General features: G+C 50.1%; 2 protein-coding genes and 1 pseudogene across 9 annotated transcripts in view; 2 read left to right on the forward strand and 1 right to left on the reverse strand.

Moving 5' to 3' along the window:
* The window catches only part of AAK1 (AP2 associated kinase 1), a 74,435-nt gene extending 68,616 nt beyond the window's left edge, over positions 1-5,819 (forward strand). For all 7 annotated transcript variants that reach the window (XM_063420767.1, XM_063420768.1, XM_063420770.1 and 4 more), the window contains one exon: positions 1,958-5,819. In XM_063420767.1, coding sequence (XP_063276837.1) covers positions 1,958-3,084 — 1,127 coding nt within the window. In that variant the 3' untranslated portion in view covers positions 3,085-5,819. The remainder of the gene's footprint in view (positions 1-1,957) is intronic.
* Positions 5,820-6,116: 297 nt separating this feature from the next.
* On the reverse strand, positions 6,117-7,188 carry LOC134562985 (smad nuclear-interacting protein 1-like; annotated as a pseudogene).
* Positions 7,189-11,417: 4,229 nt separating this feature from the next.
* On the forward strand, positions 11,418-19,492 carry NFU1 (NFU1 iron-sulfur cluster scaffold). 2 transcript variants are annotated; one of them, XM_063420782.1, is made up of 8 exons: positions 11,418-11,573; positions 13,002-13,108; positions 13,471-13,606; positions 15,376-15,442; positions 15,945-16,059; positions 16,247-16,310; positions 18,398-18,572; positions 19,269-19,492. In XM_063420782.1, exons 1-8 carry the CDS (start codon positions 11,527-11,529, stop codon positions 19,314-19,316), a joined length of 759 nt encoding a protein of 252 aa, XP_063276852.1. In that variant the 5' UTR covers positions 11,418-11,526; the 3' UTR covers positions 19,317-19,492. The 2 variants fall into 2 exon arrangements, with proteins under 2 accessions (XP_063276852.1, XP_063276853.1); XM_063420783.1 differs by lacking the exon at positions 11,418-11,573 and adding an exon at positions 11,580-11,737.
* The last annotated feature ends 42 nt before the right edge of the window (positions 19,493-19,534 follow it).

Genomic DNA, 19,534 nt, shown 5'->3' on the forward strand with positions numbered 1-19,534 from the left:
CTGCCTTGTCAGTGAGTCCCCAGCCTCCCAGGTTCCATCCCTGTGCCCGGTTTTGTTGTGTTCGGGTCATTGTGGCCCTTCTCTGGAGGTGTCATTCGGCGGCTCTGATTGAAAGCTGCTCCTGGTGAAGCATCACTTAGATTCTGTCTCCCAGAGTAACTCAGGGCTCCTGTACTGGCCTTGGCAAGGGAGAGAACTGCTGCTGAGCATTTGGTGCCCTTCTCACGTGAATGGGCAGAGAGAATGTCAGAAAAAGTAATTTTCCCAGAACAGGGCATTCTGCTTCTTGTGCAGTGTCTCCACATTCAGAGCTGCATGCTACTAAGCAGATGGGTTTAGATCCTGTCCTCCCTCTCTTACTCTGTCCCAAATATCATGGCTTGTGTGGGCACAGGCACTTGCTAACGCACGTCAAAGTTAGAAAAAAAATTCCACCCAAATGTGCTGTTCTTGTGCAGAGTGGGCCCTTGGTCTGCATGACCATGCTCTCCATGATGAATGCCTTTTTCCTGTGGATCAGGGTGGCCTAGGGGATCCAGAGGCATTTGCATGATGTGGCAGCTGGTCTTGCTCTGGTTCAGCCTGGGCCTCAGAATGTCACAGTGACCCCTGGCCAGTGTGGGACCAGCCTCCTGGGAGGGAGCTCCACCAGAGCTGTGCTGCTCCTCAAATCCCAGAGGGGTACCTGAGGAAAAACCAGTGTGGGCAACACAGGCTTCAGAAGCGAGAAGGGATTTTTGTAGAGTAACTGGTCAAATGTTTGCATATCTGCGCTATCTCTATTTAGCAGTGTGATGTACCCAGGTGAAGAGTTTCCCAATAAATACTGGTTCTGATGCCTAATGAATGGCTGCTGTGTCTTTACTTGTGAGCAGTGATGGAGAAGGGGATAATTTGTGTATCCATGGGTGTGATGGAGAAGCTGTGCCTGAGGGCTGCGATGGGTGTGTAAACATGAACAATTAACCTGAGCAGAGTTTTCCTTGGGTGAGGTTCTGTCACTGCAGGGTGTGTTGGTTGGTGCCTTGCTGACCCTGGGTACCAACCAGCCTCCTCACCCTCCTCGTTCTTCCTGCAATTCCTGCTGTTTTAGTTTTCATGTGATTTTCTCCTATCCTATTGCTAACGAGTCCAATGACACACTTCTAACCTGCCAGTAGTTCTGTGAAGGTAAGAGATCTTCTGTTTTGTCTGTGTGAGTCCTAAGGCAAACCCAGCCTCCTGCTGGGCTCTTAGAGCTGGAGAAGGGCAGGACAGCCTCTCCCTGCACTGCCCTGTTATGCTAATGCAGAAACAAGCCAGGTCATTGGAGCCATGATCCTTGATTTGAAGCCATGGTATGGAGTGTTTAAAATCCATTTTCTGGCAGTGGTTAAAAAGAATAGCTGCAACTGAAATACTCAGGACTTACTAAAAGCTGTAGGCTAACCTTCAGTCTTTGAAATGGGCCTGTTATTTTAGCAGGGTTTGGGGCACCCCCACATATTTCACAAGCAATTCCACATATCTGTGGGCTGGCCCACAGGAAGAGGCTATGCCAAGCAATAGATGTGCTTGGAGAGCAGCAGTGCAGGATGGAATGACAGAACTTGTCTGTCTGCTGGAGCTTCCCTCGGGCAACAGCGTTGGGAAGGGGAACACTGCGCTGGTGGCTGTTGTCATGGGTGGGTGGGAGAGAAACCTGGTGGGATGGTGCTGAGGGTGCTGTGTGTGCCCATGCTTGTGTCAGACATCTCCATCCTCTGAGCAGTGGTACCCATGGTGTCCCTGGGCTGTGTTGCAAACACCTTCCCTGGCATTTTTTCATTGATTTGCCCTCCTTCTCCTGCCCATTTTCCATGCATGGTGGTGGTTTCCATCTGAGCAGCGTGACATTCTTGTGTAATGTACCTTTCATTGTGATTGCTGACTGAGGAGATGGAGCTGGCTCAGTAACACTCTTCTCTTGTGTTTGTAGGTCTGCAGAGGGATCTGGGCCAGTTCCCAGCTGTAGCTCTTGAGCTCTGTAAAGGAGATTCTCGCAGTGATGGATTCGCTTTGTACAAGCGTCAGCCCGAGATGCTGGATGTGAAAGTGCAGCACAACTCAGAGCCAGAGTACTTGGCCAGAGATGGTCCTTCAAGCAACAGCTCCTTCTACAGCAGTGAAGGAGAGGGCACAGACCATGAGGGAGATATTCTGGATTGCAGCGGGTCCAGGCCTTTACTTATGGATTCAGAAGAGGAGGAGGAGACAGGCAAGTTGTGCCCAGGGTTCCTGCAGCCTGTGCCCAGGCATGAGGACTCCAAAGAAGATCCCCAGTCCCAGGCCAGAGGAGGGAAGATGCTGTTCCCGGCCTTCCAGTCGCACACTGGGGAGGTTTTTAACGAACCGGATGTGTTTGCCACGGCTCCTTTCCGAAGCTCCAGGAAGGTGCCCGATGAGGTGGATGTCTTTAGCAAAGCTCCTTTTATCTGTAAGGGCAACATGGCTCTACGACATCCAGAGGAAGCAGATGTGTTCCTGAGAGCGCCTTTCACTAAGAAGAAAAGCATGGAAGAGTTGACTTCCCATAAGGAGCCATTCACTCCGCCTGTTTTCCTGAGTCAAGGAGGCGATGGCCGAGCTCAGCCGATGTTCCCGTGCCTGGATTCGGCAGCACATGGGTCTGTGGCCTCGGTGAGAGCTCCGTATCCTTCTGCTGGATTTGCTCAGCCAGGCAATCTCCATCCCTGCTCTGTCAGAGCCATGGAGGCCCAGGAGAGCGTCCCTGCTAAAGCAGTGCTGCCGGAGCAGGGCGATGTGGCTGGCGAGAGGAGCCACGGCCACGCGCCGCCCCCGGACGCCGCGCTGGGCACCGTGGCCACCAAGCCTTTCCGTCCGCAGTCCCTGTCCAAGTATTCCCGGCACTACAGTCCTGAGGATGGGCTGGGCCTCGAGGCCAAGCCCATCGCTGCTTACAAAGTGGTGTCTCAGACCAACAGACAGGCCATAGCGGGCTCTGTCTCTGTTGTCCCGCTGTCTTCCAGGACTACAGAGCTGCCCAGCGCGGATCCCTTCGCCTCGGCGCCCTTCCCTTCCAAAGCAGCAAAGCAGAAGCCTTAACGTGCCAGGAGCTGGGGGCTGTGCTCCTGCAGGACCACCTCGTGCAGGACCTCAAACCTCTTAGCTGAACTGAATGACATAGCAATATATACATATATATATATATATATATACACATATACATATATATATATAAAGTAATTATTATTTTCGGTCAGAACTTTATTTGCAGTGATATATAGTTGAACCATTTAAGTTATGTTCGTCCGAATGCCTGGCTCTCAGGATCCTCGTATCTTTTCCAGTTGCTTCTCACCTTCCTCCTCTTACTGTCTTCCCTCCATTTATTTCTTTTTTTAGATGCTTTTCTCAAACCAGCAGTATTCCGTATTTTCTAGTCCTGGGTGGAGAAATGCACTACAAGATGAATTAAAAGGTTTATTAATTACAGAGCGAGTCAAGCGGGACTTGCTAATGCTCTGGAAAGGACATGATTTCACAGGTTAAAGCGTTATTGTGACTTTTGCTCTCAGTGATATTCCTGCTGCTCGGCAGCAGTGGCAGCCACAGCTCTAGGTGTACTGGTGGGTGATGTGCCCATGGAGCCAGAGCTGTGCCATGATGTCTGGTGCCAGTCTGGGCAGTGCTGGTGAGAGCAGATACAGGGCAGCAGCACAGCTGGACTGGGACATGTGGCAGTGCTGCTGCCCTGGGACTGGAGGCAGGGAAAAACTCACTGTGAACACAGCGAAGCAATCAGGCTGTTACTGTTGCTGGAAAATCAAATGGTCGTGTAAACTATCAGGCAGAATTTTCCCTTTTACACATGTATTTCCTGTCGGGTCTATGCCAAAGTGTAGGACCTATAAATCTGCTTATGGTGAAGGAGAGATGTGTATTTATGGTATTGTCTCAGTTTGAAAAGACAGGTGTCTGCTAGGGAGGGGGCAGTACCTCCCTTGGAATGGAGAATTCAAATCCCCTCCCTCCAAATTATTATAATTTAGAAAATTAAAGGGGCTTTCAGGCAGAGGTATGAGGACAGGAATAACAGTTCTTTACTAGTGTGTCTAACAAGGCAAGCAAACAACAACTACAGCATTAATAATAAACAGAACCAGGAACCTCGAGGGGCTTTGGTTTCACAGAGCTTGGGGCAGGTTGATCTCTTGGGACTCGGAGAGCACCAGGCTGGAGCGGTGGAAAATCCCAGCTGGTGGATGGGATGTGTCAGAAGCTCTGTCGGTGGTGGCTGGAGCGGCGGGGATGTCCTGGCAGGGCAGGGCAGGGCCACAGAGCAGCAGAAAGCCTCCTCAAAGCAGCGCCGAAGGAACAGCGGCGGGGCAGGGCAGGGGGAGGCGAGCTCAGGGTTCCTGGGCACAGGAGCGGATGGTGCTCGATTTCCCAGGACCAGATGGGGAGGTAACAGCAAACTCCTCCTGCAGCGAGCAGCAGCCTGGCCATTCTCTCTCTGATGCCCAGAGCAAGAGAGAGAAGGTGCCCCCAGCCCTGTCCTTTACCTGCCCCCAAACCTTGTGTTATCTCCTTCCCCCCCTCCACAACTAGAGAAACTCTCAAAGACCCAAAGAAATGCAGCCAGGTGCTACAACTGCTCCCCTCTGGCCCCTTTGTTCTGCTAAAGTACCTACAAGTACCCAGTAGGTAGTTTCCTAGCAACTTATGGGAAAATGCTATAAGTAAAATAAGAAACAAATCTAACCCCCAACAAGTATTAAAAGTAGACTTCATGGGCAAATTTCTGATGTAAACAGCTCCAAAACTGTCCTGGTGTATCTCATGTAGTGTGACTCAGCAGAGGCCACAGCCCCATTAGACTGGTTTATACTGGCAGAGAGCTTGACTTGAAGTGAATTCTGCCTATTGCTTTCCTGTTGGTTAAGAATGAAATCCTAAGCAAAACCCATTTGCTCTCCTTCTGAAAAGGTATGTTTTCTATACTGCTTCCAAAGAGCAGGACTGAGGTGACTGAGGCACAGACTCAGCCTGGCAGAAAAACTGAAACGTTTATTGCAAAAGGCAAAAACTCTTCTAAAGACACAATATTCCTCACATGATAACTCTCACTAATCGACACACATTGCCACTTCTGTAAGACCAAACCAGCAAATCAAAGGACTTGATGACAACTTTAGAGCACAAATACTTGGCTCTGATGGCAAACTTCCCCACCAGCCAGGGCCAGAGCTTGGCCAGAGCCTAGGCCTTGACTGGGAGGGTTTCCCTAAAATATCTTACAAACAAACTTATTGGTAATCAATGGTAACATGAACAACCTGCAAACAACCAAAGGCTATAAATAACATCAGATAATTATCTTACAGCTCAATCCCTTTATGAAAACTCCATGTATTGGCATTACAATATAAACAACATATTCAGAATCACCAATCATTCCAACTGTTTCTTCTGTAAAAATCTTGAAAGTTACAGCCCAAACCCCATGAACCAGTCACTCAACAAGCTCCATTTATCTTGTCCCTTCAGTTTCCCAAGCTGATGATGAAGTTGGAGTGACAGACCACCCTTGCAGGTACTCAGTACGGACTGGAATCTGTAGAAACACAGGAATATCCTCGTCCCCAAGTTATTAACGGAAAGGGGCCTTCCTATTTTCCCCTTTTAAGATTCTTAACAAGTACTTGAGCATTTTCTAGGTGAGTTTGCAATCCACTGAAATGGCATTGGACCGGGGTTAGGTCATTCTGAATGCGATTCAAAAATTTAAGATACATGTAAGGCTTTTTGCAGTCTTTCATGGGGGCCCATCCCTGGACTCCCCCTTTTTTGGTTTAACAACATGGACTTTGAGAGTACTATGGGCCCACTCAACTGCAATGAGTTTCTCTCCTCTGCCCCTCCCCAACTGCTTCTTCATCTGTTATCTGTCAGACTCTTCCCCCTCCTCCCCATCATCGTCCTTTGCATTGATCTCAGATTTATCTGAGGCTTCATGGAACACGACATACTCCCTGCTGCTGAGCCCAAACTAGAGCACGTCCTTCTCCTTCCGCTGCCAGCAGCGCTGGGGCTGGACGTGCAAACAGAACCAAGAACCTCAAGGGGCTTTGATTTCACAAAGCCCGGGGCAGTTTGATCTCTTGGGACTCGGAGAGCACCAGGCTGGAGCGGTGGGAAATGCCGGGCTGGTGGATGAGATGTGTCAGAAGCTCTGTCGGTGGTGGCTGGAGCGGCGGGGATGTCCTGGCAGGACAGGGCAGGGCAGGACAGGGCAGGGCAGGGCAGGGCAGGGCAGGGCAGGGCAGGGCAGGGCAGGGCAGGGCAGGGCAGGACAGGGCAGGGCAGGGCAGGGCAGGGCAGGGCAGGGCAGGGCAGGGCCACAGAGCAGCAGAAAGCCTCAAAGCAGTGCAGAAGGAGCAGCGGCGGGACAGGGCCGGCCCGGCAGGGCAGGAGGAGGCGAGGAGGGGCTGGATGCGCTGCCTGTTGAGGAAGGTGCCGTTCCCCGATCCCAGGTCGGTGAGGTACGGCCTCGCCCCGCGGTGCCGTCGGCTCGGGTGTGCTCCTGCAGGCGGTACTGGAGGACGGCGTGCTGCTCGGAGCAGGAGGGCTGGTCGGTGAGGGTGTCGGCGGTGCCGGCCCAGCAGGCAGGCGCTCTGCCTGTGGATGGATGTGCATCACCGGCAGGAACTGCTCGTTCTTGAAGGGATACAGGCGTCAGCGGGTGTCGGGGATGCGCGCCTCGGGGGGCTCGCTGTACTTGATCACCACCCCTCGGAACGTGTCGGTGTCCTCCAGCATCGCCCCGGAAAGCTCCAAGCTTGGCTTCTGGTTGTTCCCAGCAGCTTTTTCTCTGGGTTTGCTCTCGGACTGCCGGAGCCCCTGGTTCTGGCCGCCGCTGCCGTCGGTGCCCTGCCGGTGCTCTCGGCTCCTCTCATTGTAGATCTCCCTCTGTGCCTGCTGCTCCCGCAGGTTGTGCGTGTCCTGCTCGTGGCCGCGAGCTCCCGGCCTGTCACCTCTGTCTAAGCGGTCCCTGTGCCTGTCCCGGTCAGCGCTCCCGCTCTGATGGATGTCTCTCCTCGTTCCCCTGCCACTGCGATGCTGCCGCCTCTGCTCCTCGCTGCCGGCGCCGCGCTGCGGGCTGTGCCTGCGGCTGCTCCGTCCGGACCGGCTCCTCCTCCCGCTCCCGTGTCACCCGAACCGCAGGAACAACAAAACCCCTCCAACAACATTCTGAGCGTTAAAGAATCAGAGCAGTACTACTGGCCAGCATGTGCAGTAGAAAACATTTCATCCGCAGCCCGGGGGTGCAGAGGAAACCTACGACACATGAGTTTTATTAGATTTCTCACATATTTTATACAGTCAAAACCCCATAGAAATTGATTGGTTCAATGTTCATTGGTTCCAGGTTATGTAGCTCTTAGTATTTGGTTTCCTCTTGGTTACAGAAGTCTTTGTGTCCGGTGTTAATTAGGTCCTCATTCTTATCTCTCCCGGGCCAGGGGGTGTTGTTTGGAGTTGATGTTCCCTTGAACTCCGTGAGTTCCAACCCCAGCTGCTCTGTGTTCTTTTCCCTTCCCTTAATTCAGTTCCCCTCCAGTTGGATGAGACAAGTATTCTGCTGGATGTGGGGATTGCCTGGAAGGGAGAGGGAAAAGCCTGGGCTGAGGTGTTGGAGGTGTTGGGGTGGGGAGGGAGAACACTGGAATGCAGGGAGGCCACGTTGGCTCCCACAAGTTGCTGGTGAATAGTGACCAGCCAAGCTGAGGTCGAGGGGGCTCGTGAAGCTGGGACCCTCCTGCCCTGCATGGCTGTGCTTGGAGTTAATAAATATTGGTGCATAGTGGTGGTCATGGGTCTTTCTGTCCCCCATCACCACCTCGTGAAAACAGAAGTACTGTAAAGAAGTTTCTGGGTTTCCCTTGGGATGTTTCTTCAACAAAGCTGACGCTGTTAGTATGTTTTGTTGTTTAGTTTTTGTTTAAATATACATCCAGAAGGTGTTTTTTTGTTTAAATATATGTTCCCTCAAGTCAGTTGTTGCTGGATGAAATCAGTGACACACAGAAATGACTGTGATGGCAAACTGTGAATTCAAGGAGAGTGAGTGTGAGAGCCCAGACACCAGTCTGTGTCACAGCCACACTGAGCCAGGGGCTGCACTTGAGCACTTGAATTTGCTCAGAAGCTGCTGGAAGTGAAGGCCTTGGTGCTGTGGGATGAACCTGTAAAACAGGGAGATGCTTTGCTGCAGTGAGTAGGTTCCCTGTGAGAACCATGTGGGTTCAAGGTGTTACCTCTGCTCGCTGGGTTCAGGTTCTCCTTCCTTCTCTTCATTTTTACTTGAAAAGTTGCTTCTGAATAATTCAGTGAAGCTTCTGTCACTGCCTTGTCCAGGCCCCACAGAGCTGATGCTGGAGGAGCATCAGCCTCTCCCTTCATGCTCAGAGAAAAGGAGGGTGCACTGAGGTCTGCGGGCTCCGCTCCAGCCCTGCTCGGCTTAGGTCAGGCTGAATTTCCAGCTGGCATTTTGGCAGCTTTTCTGCGCTTCAGGCACTTTACACAAAGAGCAGGATAACTGTGCCCCAGAAGTCATGATCCTGCCAGACACGTCCAGTGCTTAAACGGTTTAAAATCTCTTCTGGGGGTGGAGGCAGCTCATTTGTATCTCTGCATGTGACTCATAAAGTAATAGGACTTCTGGTTATGGTCAGAAAACTCAATTTCAATGCTTGTCACTCTAATACCCTTCTCATTTCCAGCCTGTGTTCCTCCTAATCCTGCAGTACCACTGCTGCAGCCTCAGTGTGATGAGATGTAAGTGGAAATTTCATTTCCATAGCCTCTGAAGCTTACTGTTTTAATGAATGGGGAAGAATATGCTAATTATTTGCCACACAATCAGTGATCTTAATGAAATAAGACTTATACAGACCCAATGGGGTGTTTTGAAATCAGTTTTCTGAAAAGAACCGCTGGTTTCATGTCTTTTGTAAGGCTGTAGTGAAAGGTGTTCAGTGCCCTGGGTCTTCAGGCCCTGAGCGTTATCACCTCCTGTGACAATCCCGGATTCCTGCTGGGAGAGGGACTGGCTCTTGGTTCTCACCCACCGAATGCACTAAAGTCTGTTCAAAGTGATAATCAGAGTTTCTACGTGAGTAAAACAAGCACCTGGCCCTGTGCTCACTGCCCTGACGTGTGGCCAGTGCTGGGGGGGACTGTTCCCCCCAGCTGCTGCAGGACTTTGGGGACTGTCCCCGTGTCCTCTCTCCTATCAGCCAGCCCCTCTCCTGTCGTGACCCCGACTCCCTGTGAGCACAGCAACGTGGCCTGATCATGTCCTCAGTGCCACAGCAGCAAAACCTGGCGAGATCTGCTTAATTGCTAAAGTCAATCACTCCAAAGTGGTAATTGGTTACTTTAACTCAGCTTCCACCAAAGACACTTGTGTTGGGGAGTTGAATTTTTGTGGGTTTTTGTTTCTTTCCTCACGGTGTTAAATCAATGCCTTCAAGCATGCTGACAGACCCCAAAGCATTTTTACAGTAGTATCATGACAGTGAAATTCTGCACCAGTTCTGAAACACATTCCTGAAACCTGATCAGCTGCCTTAGCATTTCTAGAAATAACCCACAGCCTGTAGTTTCTGTTGTAGATGGGTAAAACCCCTCACACACACCTAGAAGTACCCCCTGTGAAGTTAGAGGGATAATGTGGATCCAGAGTTCCTGATCCCTTGCCTCCAAAGGGATGGGGTGGGAGGGCAGGGGCTCATTCTGGTGTGGGATGCAGCAGGTGGAGCATCCCACACCCTGGGTCTGGTGGTGGGAGAAACTCCTTTGTGTCCACGAGGAGCCAGAGCTGGAAGTGTTTGTGGTCCCCACAGTGACACATGGTGACACACGGTGACTTGTGCCCCATGGGCCGTGTTCCCCCTGCCTGGCAGATCCCTGGGCTCAAGATTTGCACTCCAGTTGGGATCATCTGTTCCTGCTAATCATGAAGAAATGTTCCACTTGTAAACTTATGTACATTTTATTAAAACTGTATCTCATGACAACCACTATCTCCATAGTGCCTTCCTTCTCCCCTCCCCATTGAAAATATTTTCGCTGGATACCAGGACTCTGGGTTTTAATGAGTTCTTCCTACCCAAGTGCTGAACTGGGTTTGGCCCTGCTGTTTTATCTGGCAGCTGTAAAGTCAAACAGATCTTGCTGCTTTAAGGAGAGGATATTTCAGTTTATATTCAGTTTATATTCCAGAGAGAACCCTTGCCATCTGGGGTAGGACAGAGCCCTGAGCTCTCCCTGCAAAGCTGCTGCTCCTCAGCGGTTTTAATGCAGGGCTGGTGCATCTGGACATCTGGAGCACGGGGAGATGTGGAGGCTCACTCTGTGCTGATTAAACGTGTTTTTCGGTATCATTCAGCTGCCAAGACTCTCTAAGTGCAAAATATTATTTGGGCTTTGCTGCACTTCTTAATTTCATTTCCGTCTTGGTGTAAATGTCCATTGAGAGACTTTGTGCTGCCTTCTGGCTCTGCACAACTCCTGACAGGAGAGGACAGCCGGGCGGTTCGGGCTGTGCTCACAGGGAGCAGGGACAGGAGGAGAGGGAACGGCGCAAAGCTGTGCCCAGGGAGGCTTCGGTTGGGTATCGGGAAAATTCCTTCCTGGGAAGGGCTGCCCAGCCCTGGCACGGGCTGCCGAGGGCAGTGCTGGAGTCGCCGCCCCTGGGGGGATTTAACAGACGTGTGGGTGCGGCACTCGGGCACACGGGGCGGCAGGGCCGTGGCAGGGCCGGCAGCGGCGGCGGTCCGTGGCCCCGGAGCCGCGGAGCCCGGCCGGTCCCGGAGCCGCGGAGCCCGGCCGGTCCCGGAGCCGCGGAGCCCGGCCGGTCCCGGAGCCGCGGAGCCCGGCCGGTCCCGGAGCCGCGGAGCCCGGCCGGTCCCGGAGCCGCGGAGCCCGGCCGGTCCCGGAGCCGCGGAGCCCGCCCGGTCCCGGAGCCGCGGAGCCCGCCCGGTCCCGGAGCCGCGGAGCCCGCCCGGTCCCGGAGCCGCGGAGCCCGCCCGGTCCCGGAGCCGCGGCGCCCGCCCGGTCCCGGAGCCGCGGCGCCCGGTCCCCGTCCCGGTCCCGGTCTCGATCCCGGTCCCGATCCCGGAGCCGCGGAGCCCGGTCCCCGTCCCGGTCTCGATCCCGGTCCCGATCCCGGAGCCGCGGAGCCCGGTCCCCGTCCCGGTCCCGGTCTCGATCCCGGTCCCCGTCCCGGTCCCGGTCTCGATCCCGGTCCCGATCCCGGAGTCGCGGAGCCCGGTCCCCGTCCCGGTCCCGGTCTCGATCCCGGTCCCCGTCCCGGTCTCGATCCCGGTCCCGATCCCGGTCCCGGAGCCGCGGAGCCCGGTCCCCGTCCCGGTCCCGGTCCCGCCGCCTCCGCCACGGCCGCTGTCCCACTGCGGCGCTGCCGCCAGGGGGCGCCGCCGGGCCCGGGCTGTGGCAGGAGCGGCCCCGGGGAGCGCCAAGATGGCGGCGGCGCGGCGGATCTGCGCGGCGGCGGGGCTGGGCGGGCGGTAGGTGACGCGGGCCCCGCGCCTCCCGCTGTCCTGGCACGGCTTTGGCCCGGAGGGGGCTCGGCGTATTCCCAGAGGCGTATCCCCTCTCGCCCCTTCCCCGTGGGACTGAAAAGGAGCCGCGTCGCAGTTAGGCGGCACCGCGACCGCCAGGGCCGTCCCCGGTACTGGTTGCTCTTCCTTTTCCTTTCTCCGCCGCGGACGGGGGTGACGCTTCCTCCTGGCGGACAGCGAGAGGCTGTTTCTCCTCAGCCCCTTCGCAGCCGCGAGCTGGTAGTGCTCCCCACACGCCGCTCCTGAGCGCTCAGCCCTGCACACCCGGGGAGAGCCGTGAGGGGTGACTGCCCTCACACCCGGCTTAGGACCCTGCACCGAGGGCCAGTTCCCCTCACACCTACTCACGACCTGCACCGAGGCGTAATTCCCCACACGCTCAGGGCGCTGCAGCCGGGAGTAATTTCCCTCACATGTGCTCAGGATCCTGCAATGAGGGGTAATTCCGCACCCCCGTATGTGCACAGGATCAGGCAATGAGGAGCTGTTACACCCCACGCCCTACGTATTTTCACATACATTTTCACATTTAACAGCCGTATTTTCACGGCAGTTAAATAAGAGGAAATTCCTTCCCGGTTTACTCAAGATCAAGCAATCAGGGGGAATTGAGAGGACCCTAAGGCACTGGGCACACTGCTCTGTGCTGAGCACTGTAAAATGGGGTACAATCATTATTAGCTAAAGGGAGAAAAGGGAACTTCCGCAGGACCTTCCTCACACATCCTGTTGTGGTTTCTACCTGCTCCCAAGCCACAAAAGGAAGCAGGTAACACGATTTAGACTTTTTCTGTGTTCACGTCTCCTGTGCTGATGGGAGGGATGTTCATTTCATGAGACAGAGCTTCTCTCCTGTTCCATGTTTGAGGCTTCTGAGCCTTTGCAGCACCTGTGTTTTGGTTTATGACCCCCAGAGAGTACCAGCCTCTTACTGAACAGCCCTGCAGATGGTATTTACTGAGTTTATCAGTTTTCCTCCTGTATAGCTGATAAGGAGGAGAGGAACTAGATAATAACTGATCCTTAGTATGTAATAATTAGTCTGTGATGTGGGTTTTGTTTTCATTTTCTGATATTCACTCTGCTTTGAAATACCCCAGTGCTGTTGGCTGTGCATACAGTTACAGAAATCAGGTATTCACAGCTGTGACACTGAAGCCTGTTAACTCCACCACTTTTGTCTTGCTTTTCCTTTTAATATTTTTCTCTTTTTCCCTGCTGCTCTCCCCCCTTTACCTTCATCTGAGCCAATGACACCACCCCAGGTGTGTCTTGCTGAGTCCCTGAAGCAGCTAAAAGCATCTGCAATACGCTTTCTTTGGAACAGTGAAAATGTAGAATTTGGAAATTGTTAGTAAAGTTATTTTTCTCTAGGTTCTGTCATATGCTGTTACGAGATCATAATCTAACAACTCGACAGCCTTTCCACCAGCTTCTGCAAAAGAAACCATCTCTTCCATCTGCAGTATGGCACCGTGCAGGTAAATACCAGTTAAAAATTAACAGATGAGCACAATGTGAGTTTTTATATCCCGTGGTAACACTGAAAGTTTGCTGTTCATCCTGAGGATGATGCTTTTTAGTAAATAAAAGCAAAAAAAAAAAAGCTAATCCAAGGTTCCTTTTATCCTGCTGTCTCTTGTGAGATGACATGCCCGTGTTCAGCAGTGTTCCTGTGGCTCTGGGGCTCTAAGGTTGTGTTCTTAAGGCCTCGTGGCTGCTTGGACTGCAGTTCTCTGGAGCAGAGGGATGACCTGGGGCTTGAGTAAACAAGATTTGATGTTCATTTAAGCTCCTTGGGTTTGATTATACTACTTTTCTTCTTTGTTTTTTGTCTTTGCAGTAAGAGGCATGTTTATTCAAACTCAGGACACACCAAATCCAAACAGCTTGAAGTTTATTCCAGGAAGGGAAGTGCTGGAGTCGAGGACTATGGAGTTTTCCACACCAGCTGCAGCCTATTGCTCACCTTTAGCAAGGTATTAATAAACACATCAGGAATGGTTAGGGGCTTGGTCTGGGCTCTGTGCCTGCAGCTGATGTTTTTAAGAACAACTTCCAATCATTCTGCTCCTCCTTTGGAGCATCTTGGTTGGATTTGAGATTTAATGCTGCCTAAGGTGAAAGCTGGGACAGTTGTTGCTGGAGCTGTTTATTTGTATGGCAGGAGGCACCACGGTCTGGTTTGTGCAGTTGGACTGAGAGGGGATACAAATCAGTATTTGTGAGCAGTTGCTGCATCATCGAGACCTCTGCCCTGATTTGTCAAATTAATTCCCCTCAGAACACTCTTCATTCAAGTAGTTACTTGGAAATCCTGTAATTGTTTAGAATTGGGAAACAGTCAGTGAATAGCCCCCAAATACTCTGAAATAAATGCAGCAGCTCTCTTTGGCAGGTATTGGGGGTTCCCTGACCTTCAAAACCAGTGGATTTTTCCTTCACCGAAGATTTATGCTTCACTCAAAGAAAGGCCACTGTCCTGGGCTGGATCTGTAACAGGTCTTGGGAGTGCAGCTTTCAGTAACCAAAATGCACGATCTGGAGTAAGAATCAGTTCTTGGTGCAGAAGGGGCTTGGAACACCATCATGAGTCTCTGGGAATATTTAGAGGCACCCATTTTGTGTCACTGCTTTCATGTCAGTCTCTGAAAATGAACCCTGTGTGTTCTGTGGGTGGAAGGGCTTTGGGCGGGGGATGAGAGCCAGAAGTACTGCAGTAGTTACCCCTAGAGGTCCCAGGCCAAGGCACCAAGCTTTGTGCACGTTGGCAGAATTCTGTGCAAAAGCAGAATCTGTGGGCTGTGGCATTCCCTCCAGGAGTTGAGAGTTATCAAACATGCAGCTCTGATGTTTCCAGAGGTTTCTTGCAGGCCTGTTTGAGAGCAAACAGGATCTTTTCAGGCAGAGCTTGTGACTTGCGGTAATAAATCCAATGTGAAAGGTTTCTGAGGACATCACATCTGTTAGCAGAGGATAGAGGAAGCTGTAGGATCTCATTGTGACAAGGTGCATCAGGTTGCAGAGTGAAATTGACTGTCAGAAAGTGGCTTTTTGTTGTCATTTATCTGCAAAAAGACATTTTCATCCAAGATGATGTATGTGCTGCAGTGTTTGCAGTGCAAACCAGCCTGGTTGTGTGTATTGTGCAGGAACATGGGAAAAACTGTCTGCTCTGTGTGTCATTGATCCTAGATCATGCTGTTTGTAAGTGGGATGACTTTGTTTTGAAAAGGAATATAATTGTCTTTTAAATATAATTTAGAATAAAAATTTCTGAAGAATTAACAAAAGCTCGCTTGGTGGGGGGGAGAGGGGGGAAGAAAACTATTTAATTATTTCAGATAGTTTGGTTCACTTGTATAATTCCATGGTTTAAGTCTTCAAAATCCAGCTGATTGTACATATAACTGTTTCATGTGTAGAAATTCTTTCAGGTGGGTATTGTGAAATCACTTTTATTATTTTCCATTACATGTGGTTTTGTGGTAGGATTTCTGATTCTTTCATTCATTGCATTTTTGATGTTTCCCAGTCTTTCAAGAGAATATATTTTTTCCCCCATAGTTACAAAAAACACTCTTGCAGCCTTACATTGTGTTTCCCTCCAAGTTCACCAGAGTTTTAATTCTGTTTTTCTGTAGATTAAATTGTTGGGTTAACCATATTGTTAATTGTTAAAATTAAAACTCAGTTTATCAGATTGGGTTCATTTTTGCCCATTTTTTCCCCCTTGTTTCCTTAACAGACAGTTATTCCGGATTGAAGGAGTTAAAAGTGTTTTCTTTGGGCCAGACTTCATCACAATCACCAAGGTAAGCAGAGCAGGGATTCAGCTGTGCTCAAAGATGAGCTGTGTGGAAATGGCCCCAGAGCAGATCCAGCCAGACTTTCAGTCACAGTGGATGTTCCAGAGAAGTGTCCACAAGTGCCCAAAGGGAGCTGCCTTTAATACAAAAGAAAATCACTTCAGGGAATGATAAACTGGTACATTGACAGTCTTGAGTCTCTGAAACAGTTGATAAAAATATCTGTCAAATAATAATGTATTTTGGAGACTTTCACACCTTTTTAGCTACTATTGTAAAAGCACTTGCTCGTTTTGCAAACAAGGAGACCCTTCTTTGATGTTCACAATCTGAGCCTGACTAAATGTCTTTGGCAAAGTTGAACTTGACAGAACATGAAGACCAGTCTGTGCATCGAGTTAGAGAGTCCATGATGGCATTTTTCATGTAAGAATCTGTGTATAACGTAGCAGCAGCAGGCAGGTACCCTTCTTCATTCTTTTTATTTCCCCTCTTTTGATTCTTACAGGAGAGTGAAGACTTGGATTGGAACTTAATGAAACCAGATATTTATGCAACCATAATGGATTTCTTTGCCTCTGGCTTACCTGTAGTTACTGACGAGGCACCTAGGACAGATACAGGTAAATCAAATCTTCAGGGAGAGGCCTTTGGGTCTAGCTTTTGTGACATCCAGAAGAGCCTCCACTTCTCCCTCAGAAAAGCATGCAGGAGAATTTAAATTTAAATCCTATTAAGGTGAATACAGGCAGGAATTTGCAACCTGGTATTCTCTCAGTATTCTGACTTGCACATTTTTATTTTCCCAAGGTGCTTCAGAAGAAGATGATGAAGTTGTACTGATGATTAAGGAACTGCTGGATACAAGAATCAGGTGAGCAGGGATCATTGCTGCTGGATGAGTGAGTTAGTTTTGGGGTTTGGGGTTATTTAGGGAACAGTGAGTTTTTCTTTGGGAATGTGATGGCATAGTTCAGCATCTGATGTGAGGGGCTTCAAGTGCAGAACTGGCCAGACCTGAGAATGCTGTTCAGTTGAAAAGTTTCTCTCTGGTTTTCATGTTGAAGCTCCTGTGCTGAGCAGAGTCCTCTTTGCTGAGTGACTTCAGAGCAGGGCTCGCCCTCTGCAGTGCCTTGGACAGGTCCATGGCTTTAACCCGGCTGCTTTGAGGGGCAGAAACAGCACAGGCTTTGCTTTTACAGACACCTTTATCTCTCTCTGTTAATGTCAGTCAAAATTGTTCTTGTCCTTCCCTTCCAAGTATTCCAAAGTAGTTTATACTCCAAAGGAAGATTTCCTAGTGGAAAATCCTGGCCCTCAACGGATTTTGGCCTTGCACTCCATTGTGATTTTATTGGTGCTTTAACGCAGCTTGAATTTAGAAACTGGTGGCAACTAATGAAGTCTCAAGAGTGGCTGTGGATCGTGTTGTTTACCTGAAGAGTATTTTTGTGCTTATTAATTGCCTTCCAAAGTGAACTGAAAGCAATAAGCAACTTGACATTTGAGGTGCAGGGGAAGATGTCTGATGTGTTTGTGATATCTGATGGTGACACCTTCCCTAGCTCACAAACTGCAGGAACCAGAATTTTTTTTTTTAGATGCTGCATTTAAAGTGATATCACATAATTTAAAAATTTGTTTATCTCAGAGCAGGTACACAGTGCTGGTTAATTTTCCTGAAAAAGCAAGAAAAGTAGAAATAAGCAGGAACATCTTTGCCAAACATTTGTACTAAGTGTTGAAACCAGGAGCCATGTACAATGTTGTATAAAGCTGTGACAGCAATGTTCCTGCTCCTGCTGGGTTGTTTAAGCTCCCTGGGGTGAGAGTCCTTGATTTCCCAGGGGCCTTTTTTAACAGGCATGGAATTTCTGCCCAAAATTCTGGTTTTCCCACCTTTTCATTTCTTCAATTTACTCCCCCTGTACCCATCAGTGCACCAAAAAGCTATATGAGAACATCAGCAGTGGTGTATCTTCATTTTATAGCAGGGTATTCTCAGAAGTTATCCATAAACCAGGCTACACATAGAGCATTTATTGTCCAGCAAATCAAAATTAAACGCAGAGAAGTTGTCAGAAAGTGCAGGATGGAGGGAATGTACATCTGAAAGATCCTGTAGTGTGTCAAAGTGTTAATTCAAGTAAGAAGAATGGAATTTTAAATCATGATCTTTGGCTTTCTGGAATGGAGGTAATTTGCTGCGGTGAGTTTATAAATGTGTCAGGTTCACAGATTTTTCTGTTAGGGCTGTAGTTCTCAGAGGGTTATTTTGGAAATCAGTATAAAGAGCTTCTGTTAGAGTAACTTGATGGTTTTAATTTGGTCTGGAAGAGTGTTGCTATGGGGACAGAGCTACAATGCTGGGCATTTGTGGCTGGCAGAGCGAGCTGCAGAAATTCTCGTGGCACTGGGGTGAGCTTATCAGGAGCTGGTTCCTTCACCCCTGAGCAGGATGAAGCTTTTATAGTTGGAGCTATTTTCTGTCCTGCGTAAATTGTGGAGAACTGTGCATTTATTTATGGAAACAGGGCTTCTTATCACAGGTGACAGCTGCACTGCACCCTGTGGGGGACACACCCCTGATGGATTGGCAGTAACTGAGGCCATGATGGGGCGTGCAGAGAGCCTCCAGGCAAGCCAGGGTGTCTGTGCAGGCTGGGCTCTGCTCCAGGGTGTTCACACTCTGCCCTAAAATTTCAGCAATTCCCTTCGTACTCCGCTGCATTCGTTGCAAAAATGTTTTGCCTACTGTCCTACAGAATAACTTTCTATGTTAGATAGTCCAGCACAGCAGGAGTTGTTGGAAATGTGAACCAGGTTGTTGTAGAGAAATAGTGACTAAATCCCTCTATCTTGATGGTTTTTGTGAGTATTAAATACTGCTTTACTGAGGGTTTCTGGAAGGATCCATGTTCCAGCTCTACAAGCTTTAAGTTGAATATTGTGTTCCATCAGGCCCACAGTGCAAGAAGATGGTGGTGATGTTATTTACAAGGGCTTTGAGGATGGGATTGTGCAGCTGAAGCTGCAGGGGTCGTGCACCAGCTGCCCCAGCTCCATCATCACCCTCAAGAATGGGATACAGAACATGCTGCAGTTCTACATCCCTGAGGTGGAAGGCGTTGAACAGGTGGGTCGGGGAGAGATCACAGAGATTTCCTTTTCAGTGGAAAAGGAGCTCTTTGTCCCTTTCCAGCAGGAAGAGGTTGGCAATTAGGGAAAACCAGGGGGGTATAGATGCAGGTTTTCCAAGTCAGTCGCTGTATCTTGGCAAAGATACAGAACTCTGCAGGGTGCTGTAGCAGCCCATGGGCTGGGACTGCCTGGCTGGGGAGCAGCCCTGGGTGCTGTGGGTGCCAGGCTGGCCTGAGCAGCAGCAGTGGCCCTGGGGCAGGGCTGCCTGGTGGTGTTGGCAGCGGGAAAGGGAGGTGACCCTCGCTGGACTCTCCCCATGTGCCACACCCCTCCTCTGCTGGGGAACCCAGAGATGGACAGGTGATTGCAGATACTTTTGTGCTGTGGTGACCTGACGTGATAAAAATCAAGGCGCTTAGTCCCCTGAAATGCAGATTATTTGGCTTTCTCATTAAATATCTGATCTCTGGAGCGATTGTTTTCATGGCCTTTGTGGTAACTTGACCAGCTCCTATAATTAAAGCTCATTTCCTCGTGGCATTTTGGGTTGCCAGTTTTTGTTGCCTTCCTCCTGAGCCCATTGTCATACAGCGGTGTGGAATAACTACTGTTCTCCTTGGGTCCAGCAGGGATTTAATGTAATAAAGCCTGCAGGACCGAAAGCTTAAACTACTTCTGGATTTGATTTCAGGTTGTTGATGACGATGATGACGCGGAGAAAGAAGCAAATTCTACTTGAGCTTCGTCATGTGTGGCCAAATAAATATTTACTTCCTGGTGTATGTAAACCATCTGTGTGCTGAGGAACAGCAAAATCTGCCTTGTGAGAAAAATAGTTGTACTTACTGTGAGAATGTACCATCACTTTAAACAGTTCATCCGCTAATTTATTAAATGCCCTGTATTACAAAAAAATGTTTTGCTTTACTTTGTGCTGTCTTTAGAAAGAAATGGTAG

Source organism: Prinia subflava, chromosome 32, assembly GCF_021018805.1.
Source record: "Prinia subflava isolate CZ2003 ecotype Zambia chromosome 32, Cam_Psub_1.2, whole genome shotgun sequence".
Taxonomy (NCBI): Eukaryota; Metazoa; Chordata; class Aves; order Passeriformes; family Cisticolidae; genus Prinia; species Prinia subflava.

Coding starts and splice junctions, on each gene's coding strand:
- NFU1 (XM_063420782.1), top strand. CDS start 11,527: ATGGCGGCGGCGCGGCGGATCTGCGCGGCGGCGGGGCTGGGCGGGCG. Junction 11,574..13,001: donor GCGGCGGGGCTGGGCGGGCG/GTAGGTGACGCG, acceptor ATTTTTCTCTAG/GTTCTGTCATATGCTGTTAC. Junction 15,443..15,944: donor ACTTCATCACAATCACCAAG/GTAAGCAGAGCA, acceptor TGATTCTTACAG/GAGAGTGAAGACTTGGATTG.